The sequence below is a fragment of the Apis florea genome, unplaced genomic scaffold, assembly GCF_048593485.1.
Source record: "Apis florea isolate Af1SG1 unplaced genomic scaffold, ASM4859348v1 contig_1615_pilon, whole genome shotgun sequence".
Taxonomy (NCBI): Eukaryota; Metazoa; Arthropoda; class Insecta; order Hymenoptera; family Apidae; genus Apis; species Apis florea.
In genome coordinates, this window is record NW_028256416.1 from 885,142 (window position 1) to 906,283 (window position 21,142).

Consider the following 21,142-nt stretch of genomic DNA (forward strand, 5'->3'; position numbering starts at 1 on the left):
TTTTATATAATAAAAATAAAATAATAAAAATAAATATATATATATTTCTTCTAATATATTTTATAAATAAATTTTTTTCATTGGAACGGAACATTTTCTTTGTTTAAATAAAATAAACATTTTATTTATTTAAAATTAAAATGAATACATAATTTTCATTCATGTAATAATCTTTTTTTATTTTATTCGATAATTTGGATCGGAAATAGCGGCATCTGGATTACATGTAAAAGATATGGTTAACGCATATCGAGTACCCGATTGTACTTTTTCAACTGCATGTAAATTTTCACTACCTGAAGTAAACATAGATACTCTACCTATAAAATAAATTTAATATTTTTATTGTTTATATTTTCTCTTTTAATCAATCTTTTATAATTATTGTTTACCTTTACGAGGTTCTATTATCGTTTTGACATTATTTTTATCAATAAATACAAATCGGCCTCCTTCAAAATCTCTTCCAAAATCATTCAAGTAAAGTAAAGTTGTATAGTGAAAAGATTTATATGTTTCCTATGTTAAAAATTTAAATTCAGAAATAAATTTTAAATAAAATTTTTAATAAAATTATAATTTACACACTTTGTCAATATGAGGATGCCAATATTCGTCATGTATAGTTTTGGCAGATACATTTGTCATTCGAGAAAAAAATGTAGGCTTTGTTAAAAATATTTTATTCGAAGGTATTCCAAAATTATGTGCTATTGCATGTTGTATCTTAGTTTTTATTGTTCTGTAAATATTACACAATTATAAAATTGAAATTCTTTGAAAGAATCATAAATAATTTACATACTTATAAATTGCAAAATCAGAACTATTGAATATTTTTTTTGTTTCTGATAATGTGTAAATATCTATAAAACCTTGACCTTTACTTAATGCACCAGAATGAAGATCTAATATACTTGCACCACCATCAGAACCACCTAAATTTAAACCATTTACTGCTATTTTTAATAATATATCACTTTCTGTTGATAATACTAATTTATCCATAACTATTCTCCCACATTTTTCAGGTATACATTCAGGATATCTATTTGTTTCTGCTTCATAATCACTTGAACATTCAATATTTAGAGTACGACTTAATAAAATTTCTTTTTGTTTTGCTAAATAAATTTCTTTACCCTGTTTACTACTATACCAAATTATGAATAATACTGGAAATATAAGGGCAGAGCGAGACCATACTCTCTGATAAGGAAATCTTATAGAAGATCCATATTTTCTGCAAAATAATATATTTTTTTATAATGTTTTATAATTTTGAAATAATTTACCATGTTAATTATATTGATATAAAAAAAAATATACATATATATATATACTTATAATGAATTAGTTTTTTTATATATAATATAAATAACTTAAATGATATATTGAATAATTTATATGAAAAATATTGAATATGATATATGTTAACAAAAATAATTAGATAATATATACTTATATATTTTTCACTATAAATATATGAAAATATAACCTGACTTAAAATATAACCTGTATGTCAATATATATAATCAATATAAAATATATGTCCAAATTATATTAAAAATTTTAACATAATAAATAAAACATTACATTCTCTATAAATTAAATAAATTGATAATGTTTTTAATATATTTTAAATAAATAAATAACGCTTGTAATAATATTTTAAATTTGGATTTAGTACTTTTACGTTACATACACTTTGATATTTTCAACTGTGTTTTCTTTTATATTTTTTTCAAATTTTTTTTCTTTTTGATTTTCTTTTTCTACTTGATTCTTTTTTCCTTTTTTAACTTTTTGTGTCATTTTTAATAATTATTTTTAATAATATTTTAATCTGTATACATTTATATTTACTAAATTCTTTCTTTTTTGAGTATATGTATGTACAAATATATATATATATATATATATATATATATATATATATTATACACATTTACAACAATTAGCAATTACTACGTAAGTTAAACAATTATTTCTATGTCAGTAATAAATACATAAATTATTTATACTATTTTAAAAGAAATAAAAAATTATATTGATTACATTCTTTTGTATGTATAAATTTTAACAATAATGATTTTGAATAAAAATTTTATATATGCTTATTTAGAAATAAATATATCATAAGTAATGCTTTTTTCATTAAATAAAATTAAAAACTTAAATATATCATTATCACATTGTAAAATTTTTAATATCTTTAATATTTGTATGGTTTATAAGATATTTTTTACATTATTCTACTTCTAATTTATTGTGCGATAAATAGTTATTATTAATTATTAATTAATCATTAAAATCAAGTTTTGATACTTTTTAATTCAAATTCATTAAATATTCTACAGACCGCTGCAAGTACTATTTATTCACTAATCTTATAATTTATATATTTATTTGATAATTACTTTAGATTTTTAATGATCGATCTTCTATATAATAATTTATAAATCTCTTTCACTATTTATTATTTTGTATGCACTTATTTTTACTTGTAATTAATATTTATGATATAATTTCAATATTCGATGTTTATTTTATTTTCATGAATGAAATATAATGCGACTACACGAATCATCATGACATGAGAATTAAAACAACCATCAATGGTTTAAGTTTCAGTTAGTATTTGTAACCATGACTACACATGGTAAAGCATGGCCGCTCGATTAACAGTTTGTGAAGGAAGATTGCGCAGAAAGTAGGTGAAATGCTGTTGAACCAGGTAGTTTTCATCGTAAGTAAAACTAAAGTTCATGCTTCTATCTAATAATAATATTTCGACAAAAGATACCACTAATTATTAACACTTCCGGTTAGAGTTCCGATATGATAAATCTAAATTTAATTGTTTTCTAAATTTTGTAAGGTTCAAATTTCGTTATATTTATGATGTAATAAAACAAATTTTTGAAATATTATGAAATAAATTAAATATTTATAAAACCAATATATTATAACTCAATATCACAAAAGTTTTAAAATTAGATATTAATTGTAGTGTTTGACTAATTGGTTTTGTTTTTTTATGTCGGTTATACGAATAATATAACAAGTACTAGAAAAGAGTTGAAAGAAATTAAAGTAAAGAACGAATGAACTATTATTTTTCATACATACTATATTTCTACTATATTTCTACTATATTTTTTTTTTTACAAATTATTAATTATGGAAAGTATTACATATATGCGAAAAATATTTCATTTGAAAATCGATAATATAAAGTCAAATTTTAATAGAAAAATTTATATCTTTTTAAATGTTAAAAACTATTACTATAAATACTTATACAAATTTGGGAATTTACAACAAATTTTTTATATATTTGAATCTAATGTATCATTTTCTTTTTGTTCGTAAAAAAATAATTGTATCATTTTTCCATTGAATTTTAAAATTAATCTTATAATTGATTTCATATAATATTTTTGTTACAGTTTATTATACGACTTTATAACACATATTAATTTAATCATCTTTTTAATATCTTCGTCTATCATTATTGGTTCTATGAAACTTTTATTCTTATAAAACATCATTCGCAAAATATATATATATATATTCCATATGAAAGAAAAATGAATTAATGAATTATGTTATGATTTTAAACAGAATAGAAGGTCAAAACTTGTATAGCGATCTTTATATTCACGAATTTTCTTAAATCGTGCGACCTAAGAAAATCTATATCCTCGCATGACCAACCTGTCACGTGCGAGTTTAAGAAAATACTAATCTCGATGCTCATAACCTAAATCATGATTGTTATGGGATAATAAAGTATATCATTTGTTGATATATAATTGTAAGACACGTAATAGGAATTATTACGTAGATTACAAATTTGTAACTGTATTTTACAACATAAAGTTAAGAATTAATTTAAAGACAGAAAAAGAGAAAAGACGTTTTACAAACGAGGGTTATCAGGATTAAAATTATTTTGAAAATAAAAATATATATGTATCGATGATTTTTTCCATTGATACAAATTTTTTATTCATGTATTACATAAACTGAAATCTACATTGTAACGTCATACGATGGATCAATCATCCATGATGAAAAAAAAAGAAAAAAAAAGGAGAAATTATTCTTTAAAGAGATCGTTTTAAATGCGTTTCACAATGTAACATCTTTAAAACAAATAATATTACATAAAGATTTGATTATTTTTTTTTTTTAATGCCAATTAAGACTTACTTATGAAACTTATATATAATTATATTATATATATAATTATAACGTTTAAGATACAAACGAGAGATGCACCGTTGCAATTTTACAGCAATGACGTTTCTCGAATTTGACAAGATTAATAGATAATTATGTTTCTAATAATGCCATGTATATAATTGTGCAATTTCGAAGAACGTGATGTATAACGAATAATTATTCCGTTACTCGAATATCATATTAAATATACGAAATGTAAAATAAAACGATGCATGAATTTAAATATTAATAAAGTAAAGATTTTTATTACTATTTAAGCGATGAGTATCATTATTTTTTTTCTCAAAATTGCGTTGAAACATTATTTTTTATTATAAAAAACAAACTTAATAACGAACGATGCCGTCATATTGCGTCAAATGAAAATAATATTTTCTATTACAGATGGCATAATTGAGATTCAAAAGAATTATTACTTTAAAACTGAGACGCGCATAAAATGTAAGTAGTTGAACCGCAGAATACATCGTGAATGATATTAGAATGACATTAACATTTTAATAATAATTTTTTAATGAAAATATCTTGTTGTCAGTCAATCAATGGAAAGATAAAGCAAAAGGAATTGTTGTTAAAATTATTCGTTTATTATCTTATTGCATAATAAAGTACACGTGTCTTTAAAATCCGGTTTATCGATCCGGAAAGTAACAAGTGTCATTGTTTGAAACATATAATTGAAATTCAATATATATATATCAACATGTATGTCTAGGCAATTATGTATATATATAGTACCCGTATAGCGTTTCATATTTCACGAACGGTATGTCAGCGTTCCCCGTCGATACCATTTACCGATAAAATAAATATTTAATTCGAAGAACTTTTAAATAATCGTGTACGAGTTGAAAATACTTACTATTATTCCGTCAATTTCATTCTTCTTTTCTTTTTTTTTTTTTTTCAAGCAAAAGATTTTTTCATATTTCTCTACAATAAACGTTAGAAAGAAATTAAAGTTAAAAGTCACTTTCAACTTTCAATTTAATTTTCCCTCAATCTTGAACGATACAATATAATATTATCGAATATTACGTAGAACAGAATTTTTTTGTATTAAAACATTTTCTATGCAAATATTGCATTTACATATATTATTTTTAAAATATACGCGAAATAATACTTTCTTACGTGGGAATAAAAAAAAGAAACAAAAAAAAACAAAAAATTAACATTCGTTTCTTTATCTTATATACATACATATATATATATATATATATATATACATATACGTATAAATTATTTATCATAACCAGAATTTATTTAACTATCAGCGGATCAAGATGATGCGACTTGTAAATCAAGTGTACAAAAGGTCATCGAATATTTATTATTAATATGAACACGCGGGCCATTCGATGTTACATAATGGAAGCAATTAAAATGTAATCCTGATAACGATATAACGATTAAGCAATGTATTTATTACAAAATCGTGTATTAACAAACACTCGGCATACATAATTGATCGATACGACTACGTTGCGCAAGAAAAGATATCGTTCCATATTTTGGAAAAATAGGGAATTTTTCAAAGCGGTTCATTAAAGATAGATAATAAAACGAAAAAGGAGAAAGTCAATTTTGAACGAGAATGGATATAATTTTTTTGTTACAGAGATTAATATGATGCATCCAGAATGCTTTGATACGAGCAATTGGCCTATAAGCTGAAGAGATGCTTTTTTTCGAGCGTCGATAAAAATGAATCGATACATAACGTTAAATCAATTAGGGGACGGAACGTTTGGTTCCGTTGTTCTTGGAGAACGTATCGACACTGGGGAGAAGGTTGCCATAAAAAGAATGAAAAGAAAGTACTATTCCTGGGAGGAGGCGATGAACCTGCGTGAAGTTAAAGTAAAATGAAAGACTTGTCTCATCGTGTTATTTCGTATATAATATTGAGAATAATAAGATAGTAACGATATAAATAATGATAAAAATATGAAGAAATAAGAAAAAAAAAAAAAATATATTTATCTTAACTTTTTGCAACATTCACCTTATTCGTTTCAATGACTTATATAACTAATATGTTTTTAAAGTCAATATTGCTATCATTTAATTTCAAAGACATGACACGCTTAATTATTCGAAAATAATCTGCCGATGCTATGAGAAGATATTGTAAATATACATAAGTATAGCGTCAGGTGTACTTAATTCGATATTCTTAATTTTTCCACGGATAGACAACATACTACGTAATTGAAATCAATGAGGTGAATCGTATTGTAAATACAATATAATATTCAATTTTTTCCCTTCTCATCGTAGTCTTTGAAGAAACTTAGTCACGCGAATGTAGTCAAATTAAAGGAGGTAATTCGTGAAAATGACGTATTGTATTTCGTCTTCGAATACATGAAGGAGAATCTCTACCAATTGATGAAGGATAGGTAAAGAAAGATCGTTAAAACATTATTCAACGGTTTTTAAAGAATAGATTTTTACGAACATAATAATACAACGTAGGGACAAACTTTTCCCTGAGCCGGTAATCAGGAATATCGTGTATCAAGTGCTTCAAGGATTGGCGTTCATGCATAAACATGGCTTCTTCCACCGTGACATGAAGCCTGAAAATTTATTATGCATGGGTCCGGAACTCGTGAAGATTGCCGATTTCGGTCTGGCCAGGGAAATACGATCAAGACCGCCATATACGGATTACGTATCCACCAGATGGTACTCTTTTTTTCCAATTATCATACACACAATTATACCCGACATTATATTATATTATTATCACGCTACAGTTGGATTTTTTTTTCTTTTTTTTTTCAACTAAATAATTCCCAAGTAATTCCTTCTTTAGCATTACGTTCCTTACACAATTAATTTATCAAATGCTTGTTTCAGGTATAGAGCGCCGGAAGTGCTACTCCATTCGACGACCTATAACAGCCCGATCGATATTTGGGCGGTAGGTTGCATAATGGCCGAATTGTACACGTTCAGGCCACTTTTCCCGGGGAAAAGCGAGATCGACGAGATTTTTAAAATTTGCTCGGTGATCGGTACACCGGAGAAGGATGATTGGCCGGAAGGTTATCAACTGGCCGCCGCTATGAATTTCAAATTTCCAAATTTCTCTCGGACATCGTTGAGCGTATTGATACCGAACGCTAGCCAAGAAGCGGTAATACTTATGGAAGACATGTTACAATGGAATCCCATTAAAAGACCGACGGCACAACAGTCCCTAAGGTGGGAATAGAATTTCGTATCCACCAGACAAGGGAGAGAGGGAGAGAGTGATTCTAATTTTTTTATTCTTTCTAGGTATCCCTATTTCCAATTGAACGTGCCACGTGTAATTAACAGTACGAAGATCGGGGTCGCGTCTCAACGCGATTTTGTAATGAACAAAGTGAATGTTCCGCCTCCGGTTCTTAAATCGTACAATTACTCCCAGCAAGACGCTTTGATGGGATCCAGGTGAATTGAATCTCGATATTTGAATCATCCCTTTCGAGACATTTTTCATTCCCAATTTCGTCCCGTCTTCTGAGTTTGTTTGTAAAAAAGAAAAATAAATAAATAAGTTAATCTGTTTACAGAGCGCAAGAGAAAATGATACAATCCAAGGAGACACAAGAGAAAACGATACTCCCACTGGTGAATCATAATAGTCACATGCGCCAAAGTAATCCTCGAAAGTTGGACGAGGATGATTTTGCCGAGTTGTTGGGGTGCGTTGCAAGAATTTGTTAAATGAAAAAAAAAAAAAAAAAAAAAAAAAATATCTCGTATTTTTAAATCGGAGATCCCCTCCCCTCTCCGCTGTTATAAGTGGAATTCTACTCTAATTGTAAATCTAATTCTTGAATTGTGTACGTCAGTAGCAAGATCGAGAATGTGAACTCAAAGCTAGTCCCAGAACGGGTGTACAAAGAGAACCGTGCCAATTGGAATGTGAATTATTTGCCAGAAAATCCGAGGAATTGGGTGTTGCCGGGTTGGAACGAGCCAGCCCCGATTAATTGGAACCAGTTACAACCGAATATGAAGAATGGTCGAAAAGTTTCTGGGAAACAACATTACTTCAGCTTGGCTCGATACATCGCAGGCCAGAGCGCGAGCTTATCGTCCAGGTATCGAACGTTTCGAGATCTTCTAAAACGAATCCTGACCCCTTGCTCGCTGATAATGCTGGGATGTATGTTGCTCTGCTGTCTGATCTGGAAAAACGAGTTGCTTCACAAACATTTCACGTGTCTGGACCTGATAGAATATTTCTTTTGACGTGATTTATATATATATATATATATATATATATATATATATATATACTCGTACGATAACTGATTTTTTGAATTAATACGAATAACCAGAGTCTTTTCTTCCCAAAAATTGAAATTTTTTTCCCTTTTTAACAAAAATAAAAATTGTAAAATTTGAAGGTGTTCAATAAATTAAATCTTAAGAATTTTTAAGATAATCGAGTTTCTATCTAATTTATTCATAACCGAAGTTTCATCTAATGTGCTCTCATTTTCTTTTCGTGTTTAAAGAAACGGTGATTCCGACCAGAACAAGCCTAGATTAATGAGGAATCTTGTTGGTCAATCGGTGGAGAAGTACGAGGAATTCACCGATTCTTTCTGGATGCCTAGGAACTCTATTGAGAATCAAGCAAAACGATATTACATTCCACGAAATCGTTACATCGCTGATCAAACTTTAAGATTGCCTTATCCTAGCGTTTACGGTACGCAAAATATTAGTAAGTAATCGAATGTGAATGTTATTTGTAACAAACGTTTTCTTTTTTTTTTTTTTTTTTTCTTTTATACTTATCGATTATTCTAAATATCTACTATTGATCCAATACTATTGATTCAAATATTGTATAATAATAATAATTCATGAATCCAATAGAAAATACGGATAAAGGAACGCTACTGCCGAGCAATGGAACTGTGGTGAACACGAAAGGTAGCGGAAGCCTTCATGGTAGAACCGACTGGGCTGCTAAATATCTCAAATGACTGTTTCAGAGTTACGTGTACAATTTGTAACTGTGATAGAATGGCATTTACCTTTTTCGTTCCATCATAAGAGAGATCCATGATTTAAGGGAGGATTTAAAAAAAAAAAAAAAAGAAGAAACAGAAATCTGGCGGCCTTTAAGAATGTGAATGAATCACTTTAGTGATGGATTATTTTTTAAAAACGCTTAAGTGATCACACTTTTAAAATAATTGATATAATCTAATAAAATAATAATCGATCTTTAGTTTACTATAATAATAAGTAGGAAGAATCAAAAAGAAGAAAAAAAGAAAGAGAACAAATTTATTAAACAAGTATTATTTTATTTTATTATACTTGGTTAAGTAATAGTATTTTGATAATATTTATTAATTAATAGAATAGAATTCAGTATATTTATTTTCCTCTTTTTTTTTTTTTTTTTTTACAAAAAAAAAAAAAAAAAAAAAAGAAAGAGATAAAATCATTTATTTGTAAAGGAAACTGTCGTAAAAGGCAGTGTATCGATTAATAATAGTGGTATTATACTTGGATAAGATATATTAAAGAATATATATATATATATATATATATACATATTTATTATTTGTACATATTATTAATTACGATTTGGAGTAACTTCTGATACTAGTAGAAGACTAATGTAAAAATCGATCACATTTGCTCCTCTTTATATATTCTTGTAATTAATAGTACGCTTTTTAACGAATACATATATGAAAATTTATTCAGAAAATTACTCCATGTCGCGTCTATCATATACGAATAAAACATTGTAATGAAAAATATTATTATCGAACAAAAAAATTCTTCATATTTTCTACCCCATCAATCTTTTAAGAAGCATTCTTAATTCTGTACATTCATATTCAATATACTCGTTCTTCTCTTTTTAACTCATTTCTATTACAATTGGTTTCAATTATCTTCGTATAAATTCTTCTAATTACGATTCGATCGTTCGAATATATTTTATTCGCATGTCTTTCCTTTTTTTTTTTTTTTTTTATTTCTTTTAAATTTCTTCTTCTTCTTCTTCTTCTTCTTCTTCTTCTTTTCTCTAATATAATTTCAGCGAATATACCTTATGGAACTTATTACAAGTTTATGATACAAATAAAATCAATAAAAAATATACCGCCGCAATCGCGCAACAAACCGCTAAAATATCTTTCTAATAGTTTATAATACGATTGTAAAATTTGGAGTTGTCTCATAAAAAAATATCTCGGAAAGGAACGTGGAACGTGAAAAGATTCGCCTTAACTTTATTACATTTCGATCCGCATGAATTTGTACGCATCAAATTTTTTTTTTCTTTTTTTTTTCTTTTTTCTTTTTTTTTTTTTCTCCCTGTTCGTATAAATCTCGCTTCTCTTCCTCTAAATTCGAAAATTTTCGAAATTCGACCAACAAATGTTATAAAGTGTAAGGATGCTTGGAAGATCTCGCTTCTACACGAGTCTCAACAATCTTATTTCATTTACGTACGTATATGTATAATTTATTTAACGCCTTTTGGAAAAAGGAAAGTCTTGTCTATCTTTTGTGCATTCTAAAAATTCGAAACAAAAAAAAAAAGAAAGAAAAAAAAAAAAGAAAAATATCCACAGCACAAGAGAAATTATCGATAGAGTCGATGATATACACGATAGATTGATATGAATTAATTTATGTATTATTTCTCGAAGAATTTGCAATGTAATGCATGTTATAGACAATTCTTACGTTATGCACGTTATGTTACGTATGTATTTTTTTTTTTTTTTTTTTTTTTTTTTTTTTAATTGTGTATATGCTTCATCTAATTCATCTCTAGGCATATTTGGATACACGAGATATACATCTGTAAGCTGTTTGGATGGGTGGTACATTTGGTGAATATTACGCATATACATTTATCCATTAAGATGTAACTTTTATATTTGAAGTAATCCATCATCAGAACGTTCGTAAAAATGCTTCCGAGCCTTAAATTGTCGGTTAAGTCCATTTAATTCACGAGCTTGGATGAGCTTCATTATGTGATTTAATTTAAAAACAGAGTGAGAGTGAGACATACAGAGAGAGAGAGAGAGAGAGAGAGAGAGAGAGGAGAGAGAGAGAATTCTAGGAAAGAATCTATCCTCCTTTTTTTTTTAATTATACGTTTAACCTCTATATCAAGACGCGTGAAAATATGGTCTTAGAAATTTGCAAGTGTATCTATCTGGTGTGTATCAATTTCAAATACTATAAAGATCAAAAATATTTGATTTATAATCCGTTTTACACAACAACTGTAGGTAGATATGTTTCGGGCGTAGTAGACAACATAGATAAAAAACTATGCGCTCGAAAGAAATACATGCTTTTCTTCTTTTCTTTTTTTTTTTTCTTTCTTTCTTTCTTTCTTTTTTTTTTTTTCATAAGGAAGTATGGTGTGAGTATACGTATCTTACATTTACAATATGTCAATTATTCACGCAGACATGTAACAATTTCTTACAGTATATACTGGCACGATAAATAGATCGTGTAAATTTCGCTACAATTCAACCATTGATCTAACAAGTGCAATTGATCAGAACTACCGAGAAAGACACTGAATTTCGACACGGATTCGATTCTTCGTGTCCTATTAGTCCAGTTGTTCCGGATAATTCTACGATTGATTAAAAAGGTTCAAACAAAAAAAAAAAAAAAAAAAAAATTCACTACATATCGAACTATATATGAATGATTTAATCCGTAAATGACACGAGATCAAATACTTGATTTTCGATACTTCTACGTTCCTTTTTTTTTTCTTTTTTTCTTTCTTTTTTTTTTTTTTTTTTCCTTTTTGCTTGAGCAGAAACTTAGAAAATGTTAGTTTCTTATTTTTTAAAATTATCCATATGAACAACAAAATGTATGTAATTTTTAACATATTAGGATTGTCTCTATAATTGTTTGTTGTCATATTGTTTAAGGACTTAAAAAAAATTTGTTATTTTCTGTTCCTATATCGAATAACAAATTGTAATAACTATATATTTAAATTTTTTTTCTTCCCATTCAACAATAAAAGTAATAGTAAATTTGTAACAAATTAATCATAATAATGTGAAAGACATCTTATCTTATCTTCGTCGAAGAAATCTTTTAAACTTTTCTTTCTAATTTAAATAATTATTCTATAAAAATTAAATGGAAATATTTATTCTATTCTATTATGTAATCTAACTTAATTACTCTGTTTTTATATTTTATTGACTGTTAATTTTTTTGTTAAAAGTATTTTTCGTCATCTTTCAATGACGAATGAAAATCCGAATAAAATAATTACTATATTATTTAAATACAGAGAAGAAGGTAGGAATATAAAATAGAAATTTAGAAATATAATTTTAATCTATATATAGCAATGAAATTTTTAATAACAGTTAAAAATTTAAAATGAAGATCAAAACAATAATTATTCTTTTATTAATGTTATTCCATTTTAGCATATATATTGAATTTTGTCTAACTTATTTTCCAATTTTCAGAAAAGATATATTATTTAAAAGATATATTGTACAATATTGCTAGTTTTAAAATATTAATAAGAATTTAAATTATATTATATTTTTGATTATAACATAATAATAAAAGAATGTATAATGTAAAATAGTAAAAATAATACAGATTTCATATTTATTAACAAATAACAAAATGAATTTCAGATGCCAAGAATTAACTTAGAGAAAGGAAAATAGAATGTGAAAGAATTAAAATTTAAAACTATGCTTTTTATGTTTTTTATGAACTAAATGTGATTGAATAGAATAAAACATACGTTAAAATACAAAATGAATTTTGTAGAGAACTTAACTTTAATTTAAAATTTATATATCATTAAAATTTATTTATAAATATTTTAACACAGTTTCATAACTTATTTCTCTCAAATAAAAAATATATTTCTGCTTCATCTTTACTTATCCATATATACTTGTTGATTTTGTTTTAATTTAGAAAAAATAAGAAATTCACAAGTTTCCTTTCGAATTAAATCACAATTTTTTTACTTTTTCAAAATTTATAATATTCGTGTATTCATATTATTTTTGATATGATATTTCCAAAAATTATTCATTTGATTTTTTTAAAATTATTTTTAATCTTCTATCAAGATTAAAAAACACATATCTCTACCTTCTTCTTTTTAAATTATAAGATTCGAGTACTTTGTGTGCGTGTATGTTCAATCTGGCGATATTTCGTGATTTTTAGTTAAAAATCTATCAAATTAAAATTTTTGTAAAAATTATATTCTCTGAAATCTTGATCGATATGTTTTAAAAAACGCTTCGGTAAATATAGAAAATAATTGACAAATAAAATTCCTATTTATAATGATTTCCTACAATTTATTCACGTAGAACACCAGATTCAACACAGCACACAATTTTGCATGTCCTAGTGTTGTAAAATTGCATTATTCACCGAAGTGGTAACGTTAAAGGAAATTTTCGGTGATATGGTAGAAGATTCCGTCATGCCGGTAGTTAACGAACTAACGGTAGTATTAGACATCAAGCTAGATGTTGATAAAAAATTTGATAAAACAGTGACGGTAGTATTTACCTTCGATGTGACGTTTTCTGTCAATGTGAATAACGTGAAAAACGTAACATCTGTCAAACTGCTTGGTGTCGTACTGTTAAACGGTATTGATGTTAAACTTGGTGCTTTATAACATACATCTTTCGACTGAACTGGTAACTCGAAACGAGTATCCAATATGTATGCGAATAACGAGCCCACTGTCAAACCTGTAGTATATGACAAAGTCATGATATTCCCTGAAAAAATACAAAACGATTATAAGAAATTAGTTATTATAGATAAATTAGAATTGATAATAATAAAATAGAATTGACATACAGTTATACAGTACCTGCTAATTCCCGATGTCCTTCTGGTACTTTAGTAGGTGCCTGCATCATTGGAATCGAACCAACTATACCATTCGTAACACCAAGCAAACAAGAAAGTAACAATGGATATCCTTCATTAGCAAGTATTGGAGTTCTTCTAGGTAACGCACAAAGTAAAAATAAAGGAATCAATACAACACGAACACTCGAGAATAATAATAACTGAGTGCGTTTCCAATCGTATGGAATCATTGCAAGCATCTAAAATGTCGAATAATAAAATACTTATACATACGTATATAAAATATATGTATATAAAAAAAATATATTGTATTAAAATTATATATACCTTGCCAATTACATCAGAAGCATTGAAAGCAGTCATCAAAATTACTGGCATCCATGATCCAAGTTTACAAGAAATAATTTCCGACATAATTCCAGGGTATAAACAAAGTGTTACAAAATATGCTAATCCAATACTTCCCATGTATGGAAATATTATTTTTGCCACTTCGAATCTCGCAAGTAAACCCTCTTAAAAAGTTTCATTGTGTTATTATTTATTCTTGAAGAGAAATATTTATATATAAAATGAATAAATATCGTACTTTTGATTTCAGGCCACGGTTTACTGGCTTGAGTTCCATATGTACCCCTCATAACAACTACATCTTCGACTTTATATGTAGGACCAGCACTGCCGGGAGGATTTCCTGACGGTGCGCCAGGTTCGTATACTGGATTACTGAATGAAAACGGTGAATATTGATTTATCCCTGAAAATAAAAGAAAAAAATATCGATCTACGATATCATAAATAAATATTTTTATTTAAACATATTAGAAAACATATTGTGATTTACCATTTAACTCGGTATTCCCGCTCGTGGATTCATTTCCTAGAGGACTAGTTTGGATCTTTAGAACACCATACTGACCTTTCGAAGGATCTCCAATCTGATCCAATGGATCCATCTATTTGAAAATAGTAAGATCAATAAAATTCTTCAATTAAAAATTAATGATAATTCATCATACATACTAAACCAACATCTTCCGTTGGTTCTAATGTAATACGATTTCTTTCTTGACACAACGTAATGTAAAACTGCACGAAATCAGTCTTGCGAACTTTTTGATTTAATACGAAACACATTAGGATCGTGCTATTCGATACAAAAAAAAACATAGATGTATTGCTGCGTTCATCATCCAGCAATGATTTGGTTAATAATCGATTGATAGAGACCCAAAGACCGGCAATGCCTATAGAAAAATGCATTATTCGTTCATCCCTTGATATTTCATTGGTTTATTATTTTTTTAAAAGAAATTATTTAATTATTTTTATTTCTCACTTTCTCCAATCATCACAGCTTGTGTGTATCGACTGGGAAGCATAGAAGTATACCCATAAAAGCTTGATTGTTGGACTGATTAAAAAATTTACAAAATTTATTATAAGATACAGACATTCATGGAATTCATGACAAAAAGTATTTTTTTACCGGTGCAGCCGAGCGATACTATCGCAACGATGACTAAATTAATCGTGTAAGAAGTAGCCACGTCAAAAGGCTCCCACCAGATCTCAGATATCACAACAAAACTTAGAGTAGCAAAGGCTACCAGATATCCTGAAATTTATTTTTTTAATATATTAAAAAATATTTTAATACAAAGTGATATATATTAATTAAAAGTTTGGAATCATTATACAAAATACATATTATATATGTATTGAAATTCAAAAATTCAAAAAGAAAATATTATAAATTTATAATCTTATAATCAATTTAGAAAACGATTGTTAAAATGATCCCAAATTTTTGCATTTATTAACTCTTACCGAAAGTTATTCGTGTATTTAAAGATAACGTTTCAATCAAAATATTATTTGCAAAAACCGCGAAAAAGGCCATAATAATATAGACGACTGACATATCGAATATTACAGTAGTTCCGGGATATCTTGCTTGAAAAAAGTCCACTGCTATGATAAAACTGCAAAAAGCAAAAACATCTTCGTTATATAATAACAATTATTTATAAACAATAAATTTATTTAAATAACGTAATAATTTTAATTAACAATATATTATTAAATATAGCCATAAGTTCAATAAGTTCAAAACTGCCCATTAATCTTATCAGATTAATGGCCGATTTTCAACGAAAATGAAATCTAGATTCATGGATAAAATACATCAAGATACGAAATAAAAATGATTTCTGCATTTTAATATTAGCATGCATAAGCATATAAATTTGTAAATTTGATTCTAATTTCAAAAAATATAAATTGAAGAATATAAATTATAGTCACAGAGGTCTTTGACATTCAATTGTCGATACATAGAGAAAGTGATTGCGGCATGACCTGTTGTATGGTAAGAGAAATCCTATACCGCCAAGTATAAGGGCAAAGTAAATGAAGTTGCATTTGTCGACTGGAGGAGACAAATGCGTGAATCCATTGGAGAATTTAAATTCATTCATGCCCCTCGCTTTTCCTAACTGCACATAGCCTCGACTCAAATTTTCATCCATGTCTATGGTGACGCGTATTACGAATAAAAGAATCAATTAATCGTTGATCGTCTTATGATTCCATTATTTCGAAAAAGTTTCAATTGGCAGTTTTTACTTAAAAAGATGGATTAGTTCTGCTGTTTCCACGCACTTTCTATCAATCGGTCAATTGCACCTGATCACTACCTTATTTATTTCTTTCCGCGTAATACATACGTGATTGTCTTCATACACTAGCGCATGCTTTGAAATTTTGCGGCATTGATTTCTGCGTGCGCACCGCATCTTTTCTTTCTAATATACCGCGATATTTGAATACAAAAAATTGTATTTTTGTATTTTTTATTAACATTTTAATATTTTGGTTATTTCATGAAAAAATTTCAATAATATTTTTTATAATATTAATTTCGAGAATCAATGTAAAATTACAATTGAATATTTTCATTGTATTTTATAGCATTAGTATTATATTAATTTATTAATTATATTTTTATTTGCATATAGTATATATATAGTATATATATATATATATATATATATATATATATATATATATAAAGGAATTTTATGCATTTAGTTAAATATTTTAAAAATGATCAAGAAGATTTAAACTGAAAAAGATAATTATATATTTATGTAAAATATCAATTGGTTGGTTATATAAATGTGTAGATATATTGTAAATACTATGTACTTACTACTTACTACATCGTTGAATATATTGTATTGAGATAAATGCGCTTGCGCACTGCGTCATATAGTCATACTTATCATTTATGAATCAGCTGACGAAGAAAGATTGTTCGTACAAATTTTAACCGTATTGAAAGAAAAAATAAAAAAGTATGTCGTTAAATACAGCGCACGCTAACGGCGGTGTTTTAATACACGCTGGAGAATGGTAAGTTATAAAATGTATTTATAAATTTTAAAGATGTTATCGTTCTTTCACATGTTCTTGCTTATGACGTTTCTACAACGTAGTTATTATCGTGGCCTTCCGAATGCAACTTCCTTTTTATCAATAATTGTTTCTCTGAATAAGATTATATAAAAAATATATTTAGTCTTTTAAAAAAAAATGTTTAAAATTAATCAAATTAATATTTGAAATCTTATTTATTATTTTTTTTTCTACATTGTAACTAGTATGATATACATAAATAATAAAATATTTATTTATTTAGCATATTATTATTCTGTGACCATGTCACAATGGAATTCCATGGACAAGAACAAGCAGAATTTATTGGTAGCAAACGTGGCAGATTATATTTAACTACACACAGAATGATTTTTAATGCCAAAGATCAAAAAGAAAAAATGCAATCATTTAGCTTCCCATTTATAACATTGAGTGAAGTTGAAGTAGAACAACCAATGTTTGGAGCTAATTACATCAAAGGAAAATGTCGTGCTCAACCAAATGGCAATTGGATTGGAGAATGCAAGTTCAAATTACATTTCAAAAGTGGTGGTGCAATAGAATTTGGTCAAGCTATGTTAAGAGCAGCAGCAATGGGTAAATATTATCATTAATTATAAATTAAATATAGAAATTTTAATAATTTCTTTTTGTTATTTTAATCTTATAATATTTTTTTATATATAAATTATTTTATTTATTTTTAGCTCAACAAAATGGACCTATAAATGATGCTCCACCACCATATCAACCTCCAACATCAAATTGGTATGCAGCACCACCACCTGCTTATCAAGCAGCACCAACAGGATATTATGGATGGCTACCACGAAATGATGCTTTCTCAGATACACCACCAGGTTATTCTGCTTTTTTTTAAAGATGTTTTTGCATTATAATATATAATATATAAATATAATATGTAATATATATATTGTATCAATTTTAGAATTAACATTTTAATGTTTAACAATTTAATATTTTAATATTTCATATATATAAAGAATGAAAATTTATATTATATAGCCAATAGTGTATATATGACGGATATGCCACCTCCCTATCCTGGTATAAATACACCTTATCAAGGATATGCAAATGTACCACCACAAGGTGCATGGGGAAACTCCAGTCAACAACCTGGTTGGACACCACCTCAACAAAATGGTGCACCTGGATGGGCTAATCCAAGTTATAATGCCCAACCAATGTCCCAAGCAGGTGCGTATCCAAATTATGGACAGCCAGCATATAACAGTTATTCGCAAAATCCTCCTCCATATACTCCATATTCTCAAGGTAATAATTATGTTCAATCTGGCTATTATCCACAACAAAATCCTTACAATCCATATCCACCTAATTATTAATTTTATGTATAAAGCTATATATGTATGCATGTTTATATCATATTTTATGTGATAAAATTTTTGAAAATAATTTTTAAAATAAAATGTAATAAATATATTAATTAATATGTGTTAAAAACACAAGAAAAAATCATATATTATACTATTCTTTATAATATAAAAAATAATAATATAAAAATCATATAATGTAATATACATATTATAATGAATATTGAATTATTTTTCGATATTTCTTTTTTTTATCAATTATTATTGTAAATTAAGATATTATATTTTTGTTGCTTCTATCATATAATAGTTTTGTGATAATCATTATAATATAAAAACATAGTATGTCATTAAAATTTAGCCAAATATGTCTTGCTGTTTTTATTTAACCCACCAATTTAAAATATTGCTTCATTATAAAAATGATATTATAAATTTTTTTTTCGTCAAAATAATCGAAAAAGAGTGTCATATTTTTTATTTCATTTAGTGAACTTTAAAGTTTTGAACATTATGCAACATACTATTGCACAATAACTTTAGTTCACCTGAAGTAAGGTTGACTTTCACTATGCTCAGTTATTATCTCATAGTTATCAAAGATAGTTCGAAAATTCACGAAGTGTTTTATAATCGTTAATTGTTTTTAATATATTTATATAAATTATAAAAAGTAAACAATTTATTAATTTTATTATTTTTTTGTTAAAATAACATTAAAAAAATTTTAAATTATTAGCAAAATCAATAATTCATTCAACTAAAGTGTTCTTTCATCATGTATTGCTATTTGAATTGAATAATATTGTTTGAAAAATTATAATAATTAATTTAATAATCTTTTAGACAGAATATTTTACATATATAATATAAACAATATATATATATATATATCTATATTTAAATATCAAAAGTGATTTTATATGATCAAATTTAATAATACTCATAAAATTATATAAAAAAAATTAAATTACAAAATATTAAAATAATTTATTTAAATACAAAATATAAATATCTTTATAAAAAATGCCAGATCATTTTAAATTTACTATATCAAATATGTACAAATGTATGTAACTTTTTATAAATTTAAATATATTTTTAAATAAAAATTATATTTAATTATATTCATTTTTTTATATGTTTTATTTCTTTTATTTTTTACAGATGCAAAAGCAGCAGAAGCTGCTCAAAGTGCTTATTATGATCCAAATAGACCACAATGTGCCTATGTTCCACCTCCTGCATATTATGTAAGTAACATGCATACTATATAAAAACATCATTTATTAAATTTTATTTAAAAAAATTTAAGGAAAATATTAAATAGATATTTATTTGTATATAATAGGAAAGTCCACCGAGTTTCCAGCAAGCAACAGAGAAGAAAGATCAATAGAAATGTATCCTCAAAGGATGAAAATGTTGCTGAAACATCAACACAATCATGTTGTTGTTCAATTAGTATTATATGTATAATATGCTACTACATAGCAACAGGTATATGCATTCCATTTTAGATTCTGCTGTATTGTTGTTTTGGTGTGTGTAATAAAACGAAACAATATTTCTATCTTTCCTATACTATTCACAATTTTTGAATATACTATGTATTGTACTTTTATATATCAAAGTACACAAGTATTTATACTTACTACTGTAAATTGTATAAATGATCTATTAAAAAAAGCTTTGTTGTGTTTTATGCAATTAAATGGATATATAAAATAAAAAAGTTGCTATGCATATATACATATGAAAAAAAAGTAGAAAAAAAAAATCACATCGAAATGCGTTATCTTTACTCATATATTTTATTAAAAATTATAAAATGATATAAAATTATAATATATTTATATATGTACAATACATTATATATATACACATATATATAATTAAATATAAAATAACAATTGATCGCCTTTTAAGTAAAGTTTATATATTAAATACATGTAGAAAAAATTTCGATAATCAAATCATGTTTAACTCATGTATATCACTTCTTTATTAAGAAAATAAATTCTTTTATGATCATTTGTAACATATATATTTAAATATACACATATATATATATACTATATAAATATTAAATATTAAATATATATATAATAATATAAAATATAATATAATAATATAAAAATAATTAGTATAAATTATCAATACTTATTATGATTTAAAAT

General features: G+C 26.2%; 4 protein-coding genes across 20 annotated transcripts; 2 read left to right on the top strand and 2 right to left on the bottom strand.

Moving 5' to 3' along the window:
- Window positions 1–93: 93 nt before the first annotated feature.
- LOC100866954 (2-oxoglutarate and iron-dependent oxygenase domain-containing protein 3) lies at window positions 94–2,025 on the bottom strand. Of its 2 annotated transcripts, XM_086906086.1 has the most exons (6): window positions 1,706–1,968; window positions 1,023–1,243; window positions 806–938; window positions 589–742; window positions 393–519; window positions 94–320 (listed from the first exon to the last, which is right to left on the bottom strand). In XM_086906086.1, the coding sequence occupies exons 1-6, from the start codon at window positions 1,813–1,815 to the stop codon at window positions 178–180; spliced, it is 888 nt and encodes a 295-aa protein (XP_086762212.1). In that variant the 5' UTR covers window positions 1,816–1,968; the 3' UTR covers window positions 94–177. The 2 variants fall into 2 exon arrangements, with proteins under 2 accessions (XP_086762212.1, XP_031775843.1); XM_031919983.2 differs by having other exon boundaries at window positions 806–1,243; window positions 1,706–2,025.
- Window positions 2,026–2,611: 586 nt separating this feature from the next.
- Window positions 2,612–10,859, top strand: LOC100867077 (serine/threonine-protein kinase dyf-5). 11 transcript variants are annotated; one of them, XM_086906024.1, is made up of 12 exons: window positions 2,655–2,749; window positions 4,636–4,692; window positions 5,873–6,114; window positions 6,535–6,656; window positions 6,733–6,945; window positions 7,120–7,467; window positions 7,543–7,698; window positions 7,821–7,952; window positions 8,103–8,354; window positions 8,775–8,986; window positions 9,142–9,198; window positions 9,261–10,859. In XM_086906024.1, the coding sequence occupies exons 3-12, from the start codon at window positions 5,959–5,961 to the stop codon at window positions 9,332–9,334; spliced, it is 1,722 nt and encodes a 573-aa protein (XP_086762150.1). In that variant the 5' UTR covers window positions 2,655–2,749; window positions 4,636–4,692; window positions 5,873–5,958; the 3' UTR covers window positions 9,335–10,859. The 11 variants fall into 11 exon arrangements, with proteins under 11 accessions (XP_086762144.1, XP_086762178.1, XP_086762171.1 ...); XM_086906018.1 differs by lacking the exon at window positions 4,636–4,692 and having other exon boundaries at window positions 2,612–2,749; XM_086906052.1 differs by lacking the exon at window positions 4,636–4,692 and having other exon boundaries at window positions 2,612–2,749; window positions 8,775–8,971.
- A 150-nt stretch (window positions 10,860–11,009) lies between these two features.
- On the bottom strand, window positions 11,010–17,602 carry Ent3 (equilibrative nucleoside transporter 3). Of its 5 annotated transcripts, none has more exons than XM_086906004.1 (11): window positions 16,525–17,061; window positions 15,994–16,148; window positions 15,653–15,781; window positions 15,503–15,577; window positions 15,187–15,410; window positions 15,008–15,119; window positions 14,753–14,920; window positions 14,491–14,678; window positions 14,162–14,402; window positions 13,849–14,066; window positions 11,010–11,899 (listed from the first exon to the last, which is right to left on the bottom strand). In XM_086906004.1, the coding sequence occupies exons 1-11, from the start codon at window positions 16,692–16,694 to the stop codon at window positions 11,876–11,878; spliced, it is 1,704 nt and encodes a 567-aa protein (XP_086762130.1). In that variant the 5' UTR covers window positions 16,695–17,061; the 3' UTR covers window positions 11,010–11,875. The 5 variants fall into 5 exon arrangements, with proteins under 5 accessions (XP_086762130.1, XP_086762121.1, XP_086762133.1 ...); XM_086905995.1 differs by having other exon boundaries at window positions 11,010–14,066; window positions 16,525–16,696; window positions 16,792–17,060; XM_086906007.1 differs by lacking the exon at window positions 16,525–17,061 and adding an exon at window positions 17,385–17,602 and having other exon boundaries at window positions 11,010–14,066.
- Window positions 17,403–20,996, top strand: Wbp2 (WW domain binding protein 2). Of its 2 annotated transcripts, XM_003690166.4 has the most exons (6): window positions 17,440–17,580; window positions 17,867–18,201; window positions 18,312–18,464; window positions 18,631–18,825; window positions 20,130–20,215; window positions 20,314–20,996. In XM_003690166.4, the coding sequence occupies exons 1-6, from the start codon at window positions 17,525–17,527 to the stop codon at window positions 20,359–20,361; spliced, it is 873 nt and encodes a 290-aa protein (XP_003690214.1). In that variant the 5' UTR covers window positions 17,440–17,524; the 3' UTR covers window positions 20,362–20,996. The 2 variants fall into 2 exon arrangements, with proteins under 2 accessions (XP_012345935.1, XP_003690214.1); XM_012490481.2 differs by lacking the exons at window positions 20,130–20,215; window positions 20,314–20,996 and having other exon boundaries at window positions 17,403–17,580; window positions 18,631–19,330.
- The last annotated feature ends 146 nt before the right edge of the window (window positions 20,997–21,142 follow it).

Excerpts from the sequence above, each read along its gene's own strand:
- LOC100866954 (XM_031919983.2), bottom strand. The coding sequence starts at position 1,815 with ATGACACAAAAAGTTAAAAAAGGAAAAAAGAATCAAGTAGAAAAAGAA. Across the intron at positions 520-588 it reads GGCATCCTCATATTGACAAA|GAAACATATAAATCTTTTCA; the intron begins GTGTGTAAATTA and ends TTTTTAACATAG. Across the intron at positions 321-392 it reads GATAATAGAACCTCGTAAAG|GTAGAGTATCTATGTTTACT; the intron begins GTAAACAATAAT and ends TTTATTTTATAG.
- LOC100867077 (XM_086906018.1), top strand. The coding sequence starts at position 5,959 with ATGAATCGATACATAACGTTAAATCAATTAGGGGACGGAACGTTTGGT. Across the intron at positions 7,953-8,102 it reads GATTTTGCCGAGTTGTTGGG|TAGCAAGATCGAGAATGTGA; the intron begins GTGCGTTGCAAG and ends TGTGTACGTCAG. Across the intron at positions 8,355-8,774 it reads AGCGCGAGCTTATCGTCCAG|AAACGGTGATTCCGACCAGA; the intron begins GTATCGAACGTT and ends TCGTGTTTAAAG.
- Ent3 (XM_086905995.1), bottom strand. The coding sequence starts at position 16,694 with ATGGATGAAAATTTGAGTCGAGGCTATGTGCAGTTAGGAAAAGCGAGG. Across the intron at positions 15,578-15,652 it reads AGTATCGCTCGGCTGCACCG|TCCAACAATCAAGCTTTTAT; the intron begins GTAAAAAAATAC and ends TTTTTTAATCAG. Across the intron at positions 14,403-14,490 it reads CTTCTGATGTAATTGGCAAG|ATGCTTGCAATGATTCCATA; the intron begins GTATATATAATT and ends TCGACATTTTAG.
- Wbp2 (XM_012490481.2), top strand. The coding sequence starts at position 17,525 with ATGTCGTTAAATACAGCGCACGCTAACGGCGGTGTTTTAATACACGCT. Across the intron at positions 17,581-17,866 it reads TTAATACACGCTGGAGAATG|CATATTATTATTCTGTGACC; the intron begins GTAAGTTATAAA and ends TTATTTATTTAG. Across the intron at positions 18,202-18,311 it reads GTTAAGAGCAGCAGCAATGG|CTCAACAAAATGGACCTATA; the intron begins GTAAATATTATC and ends ATTTATTTTTAG.